The sequence below is a fragment of the Spermophilus citellus genome (genome assembly GCF_964194105.1).
Source record: "Spermophilus citellus genome assembly, chromosome: 8".
NCBI lineage: Eukaryota > Metazoa > Chordata > Mammalia > Rodentia > Sciuridae > Spermophilus > Spermophilus citellus.
The window spans coordinates 29,844,606-29,849,227 of NC_138189.1; the positions used below are offsets into that span (position 1 = coordinate 29,844,606).

A 4,622-nucleotide genomic window follows, 5' to 3' on the forward strand; every position below is an offset into this window, starting at 1 on the left:
AAAGTTGATACAGTGGGATACAATGGAACAGAAATGAACTTAAGAATTAAGCAGGCTGGATTATCGGGGAGGGGGGGGGGGAATACATATATTCATGCATATACAAGTGCATATGCACAGATACACACACAGCCCCTAGTGGTTGTGCTTTTCTGATTGAATGCCGACTGATAGAATATCTGTGTGACGTTGTCCCACTGAAAATAAATACTTCATAGGGTTATGAGATATGTTTTAATATATACAAAGTGCCCAACCCCAAACCTGGGACACACCAAGCTCTCAACATGACTTCCCATCCCCTGGCTTTCTTCCTACTTCCCTAACAAACATTAGCAAGCCTTTGGTTCCAAGGAGATTAGATGTTGGCTGTTCAAGACATCTTTTTTTTTTTTTTTTGGGGGGGGGGGGAATCAGAGATTGAACACAGGGGCACTCAACCACTGAGTGCCAGCCCTATTTTTGCATTTTATTTAGAGACTGGTTCTCACTGAGTTGCTTAGCACCTCGCTTTTGTTGAGGCTGGCTTTGAACTCATGATCCTTCTGCCTCAGTCTCCCAAACCGCTGGGTTTATAGGCATATGCTACCACACCTGGCTAAGACATCTTCTCTTGATACAGGTTTTAAATCACACTAACAAATGGATACGGGGCTGGGGATGTGGCTCAAGTGGTAGTGCGCTCGCCTGGCATGCCTGCGGCCCGGGTTCGATCCTCAGCACCACATACAAACAAAGATGTTGTGCCCGCCGAAAACTAAAAAATAAAGATTAAAAAAAAAATTCTCTCTCTCTGTCTCTTTAAAAAAAAAAAAACAAATGGATACTCTGTATTCCTTCCTTTTTTAGATACCTCATTCTTTTTAAGCAATAACTTTCATCAAAAAGGTTACTGTGCAATATTAGATAAGGGCTTTCTCAGTCACACTGGAGTCCTCAGACTTGGATGCTGCTCAGAGATCTATAAAAATACAAACCTGTTCTAGGCATAGATTTTCCCTGCTGACCCATAATTATGTACATCATATGCTAAATTTTTAACAATTTTACTCACAGGTTGAGCTCTCTCTTCCAAATTCTGGAACATCTGATCCTAGCCCTTGAAGCACTATCTACAGTCTGGAGTCTAATTTGAACCTAGTTATGTACCTTTAGTCCCAGCAATGAAACATAGTATGAAAATCAAAAATCTCCCATCAAATAAAACATGGCACTCACTGTCATTTCCCCAGGGTAGATGACTGAAGGAAACACAGGTTTGATAACAAAGACTCAAGAGACACACTATCCCTCCTATTCCATTCCTAACCTGTTCTGCTTCCTATGAAAACGCAAAGGCCAAAGTAATTAGCCATTTTAAAAGCTGTAAGTGATTGGAATGTTCTCAGGAGGAAGAGCAGGGTATGTATTTTTTATGGAGAAGATAATCATTGTTGGAAGGTTTCCAATTGCTAATTATTTGAACTGAAGAGGAGCCACCCTGAAGACAAGCTTGGAAGAGCTTGCTGACGTAAGATTCCAAGCTGTGGTAACCCCAAATGGCCAAGATATAAGTTTTTTTTTTTTTTTTCCAAACTACTGCTGTTGGGTGGCAATTAATAGGGGGATGATGGTAAGAAATCCCTGGTGTCTGAAGTTATAAAAACAAGAGTGTTAGAGCTTCTATAAAAGTTATACCTCCTCTTTAGAGATTTCAATTAAAAACTCCTGCATGTAGTTCATCATTGGAGACAACACTTCAGCATCTATGCTGGTGGCTTACCGCCACTAAAGGCTCCTTTGGTGATGACAGGAATTGACACAGAAAAGAAAAAAAAAAAAGTAAGTTTACAAATATGCCTTCCCTTCCGCGTTAATTTATCCGGTATGTATGGGAAGAAATCTGGACCCCTGACCAGTTACAAGAATCCATCAAACACTAAAATAAAAACTTAGAAAGACATTGTGACTCTTCAAGATTTTAAGATTTTGGGTTTTTTTAAAGGTGAGGGAGGCGACGACAGGCCACCCAGTCCCGCGTCACGATCTTCCACTCGCAGGGCCTTTGAGGCACAGGGCGGCAGGAAAGGGGTCCTCGGGGGTCTGAGGCGCGAGGGCAGGGAGAAAGCCCATCCAAGGAAGGCGACACCAAGTCAGGTCCCCACACCATGGGCAGCTCGGAGTTGGGGCGACACAGGTCCACAGAAGAGGCCCCCGGGGAGGGCAGGCGGGAGCCCGCGGGCGGGAAGGGAGGGACGGCAGGCGCTGCCTCGCGCCGCGCCCCGCCCGGGCCACCCCGGGCCACCCCGGGCCACCCCGGGCCAGCCAGATGTTCAACGCCAGGACCTCGCGGCCGCGCCAGAACAGACAGCGCGGGGCGCAGCGGGGCTGCAGTCCCGAACCCACGCTTCCTTCCGCACGCCTGGGACCCGGCTCCGCACCTGGCGCCCGGCCCCAACGGGGCACTCACCCGGGGCCACTAGCGGCGAACTCACGGCGCCTCCCACGAAGACAGCAGCGGCGAGGACGGCGGACCCCGGGAGTCCCCGCGGAGCCATAGCCGCGTCGCTTTGCCCTTCTCCCCCGGGGCGCCGCGTACGGCGTTCAGGCTGGCGGCGCGGCTCTGGAACCCGCGGGCGTACCGAGTGGCCCGGGTCGGCCCCCGCGCGCCCTGCGTCCCGCCCCGCCGTAGCCCCACCCAGGCCCCACCCCCTCGGCTCGGCCCCGCCTCTCCCCGCCGTTCCCGGGATCCGCCACAAGGTCCCGCTCCCATGGCCCCGCCCACTCCGGCCTGGCCCCGCCTCCCCTGGTAACTCCCGCTTCTCCCCGCACCCCAGGCTCCTCACGGCCGCGCGGATTAGCCGTGCCTCCTCCCCCGCCTCTCCGGCCCCGCTCACTGCTGCCCGGTTCCGCCTCTCCCTGCCGCTCCCGCTTCCTCTGCGAACCCCGCAGCCGCGCGGGTTAGGCTTGGCCCCGCCTGTGCCCCACCCACTGCAGCCCGGCCACGCCTCATCTCGACCCCCTACCCCGCGCCGGCTTCCTTTCCAAACCCCGCCTGACCGCGGCGTCGGGATTACGCGGGATTACGCGGGAGCCCCAGGCAGGGGCTGGTTCAAAGCCTTGCGTCTTCCAGGATTATCCGACGCGGAGGGAGGGGAAAAAGGAAGTGGGGAGGCCAGCCGGGAAGCCCTGGAAGTGCAGTCTAGGCCAGCATCGGAAGGCGGGCCCTCCTTTTTCTCTACTGCTATCTCAATCCTTGTAGTGTTCCCTTCGGTTACTGGTCTAGGAAGGGATGCAGCGCTGGAGGTCAGGTTCCTTTGGAAAATTAAGGAAGAAAGGTGAATAAGTTTAATTGTTCCTGTCCCTGCTTCCATTTAAGGTGCTTCTATTGAGGAAAAGAGCTGTATACATTTCCAGGAATAATTTGTGGAGGTTTGGAGGAGTGGTTAATTGTGTGCCTGTATTGCGCCTCCCAAATACTCCCTCATGTAGCTCAAGTGTCCAGTCACTTATGGTCTCCTTATAACCTCACATCAGTGTGAGGATGATTATTATCCCCATTTCACATGCCAGGAAGTAAACCCATGATGTCTGGGCCACTGTGATCACTGTAATCATCCACTTTGTGTGGGCTTACTGCTACCCCCTCAGTACCTGGCTCAAGGACCCCACACAGGAAACGAGGTCAGAGGTATTTTTGAAATGGAATCATCATCCAAGCATTGACAGAATTGAGAGCCTTTCTTAAAGTAGCTCCCTCTTTACTGACCTGAAGAGACTCCTTCCAAAACAGAACCATAAAACTCCGTTCTTTGCAGAGATTTGCTGGAGAACACCAATCAACAAGAAGGGGCTAGCTGGGGTCTGGGGTGTTTTCAGAACGAGTCCCCCCCCCCCCCAGCTGACTGATGGCCTCTAGTTTTCAAAGAACAATTATTTCTACTCTTGCTGAGTCCTCCCTGCTGTCTGCTAGACGATTACAAACACTTGCACTGATGTGAGAATTCCTGGCAACAGAAGCTCAGGACACTACAGATGGCTGAGGCTGAAAGATGAAGCCCCTGCCCTTTGAAGCCAAACACAGGCACTGCTCGTCCTGTGCCCAGTTGGCAGCACATCCTGTAGTCTGTCAAGCTTAGCAGGCAGCCCTTTCTACTTGTATATTAACATAAAACCTGAGAATGAATGCAAAGGAAAGATATCCATTTGGGTGTCCAACTAAGAAAAGAGAGAATCCCAGGCTAGAAATTAAAGTATAAATTATAAATTGAAACCAGAATAGCTACATAATTTGCAGGACCCAGTGCAAAATAAAAATGCAGGCCTCTGTTCAAACATCATTAAATTCAACAATAAAAGCATTAAACCAACCTTCAAACCCTCCTAAACATGGTGAGTTGTGCTCACACAATTACAAAGCTGGCTCTGATTTTATAATTTAGACTATAACAAATGCTTGTACAAAATTGTGTATTCAAGATGTAAAATACCATTTAAAAATTGAGTAGTTCTTTTTTCCATGGGTTGAACTGACTTTTAAAAAGACAGTGTTACCCAAAACTCAGTCCTTGTCCTGGAAGCCAATCCAACAACTTGGACACAGTTTTGAGAAAAAGGAAAAAAAAAAAGTTTTATTGCTTTGC

At 49.6% G+C, this 4,622-nt stretch overlaps 1 protein-coding gene across 2 annotated transcripts in view; it reads right to left on the bottom strand.

Moving 5' to 3' along the window:
• The window catches only part of RELL1 (RELT like 1), a 71,227-nt gene extending 68,545 nt beyond the window's left edge, over nt 1–2,682 (bottom strand). Inside the window, exon 1 of one of the 2 annotated variants that reach the window (XM_081303279.1) lies at nt 2,450–2,681. In XM_081303279.1, the coding sequence (XP_081159405.1) occupies nt 2,450–2,537 (88 nt within the window). In that variant the 5' untranslated portion in view covers nt 2,538–2,681. Of the gene's footprint in view, nt 1–2,449 lie in introns of both variants that reach the window. The other variant, XM_081303280.1, reaches the window with a different exon arrangement.
• Nucleotides 2,683–4,622: the final 1,940 nt, after the last annotated feature.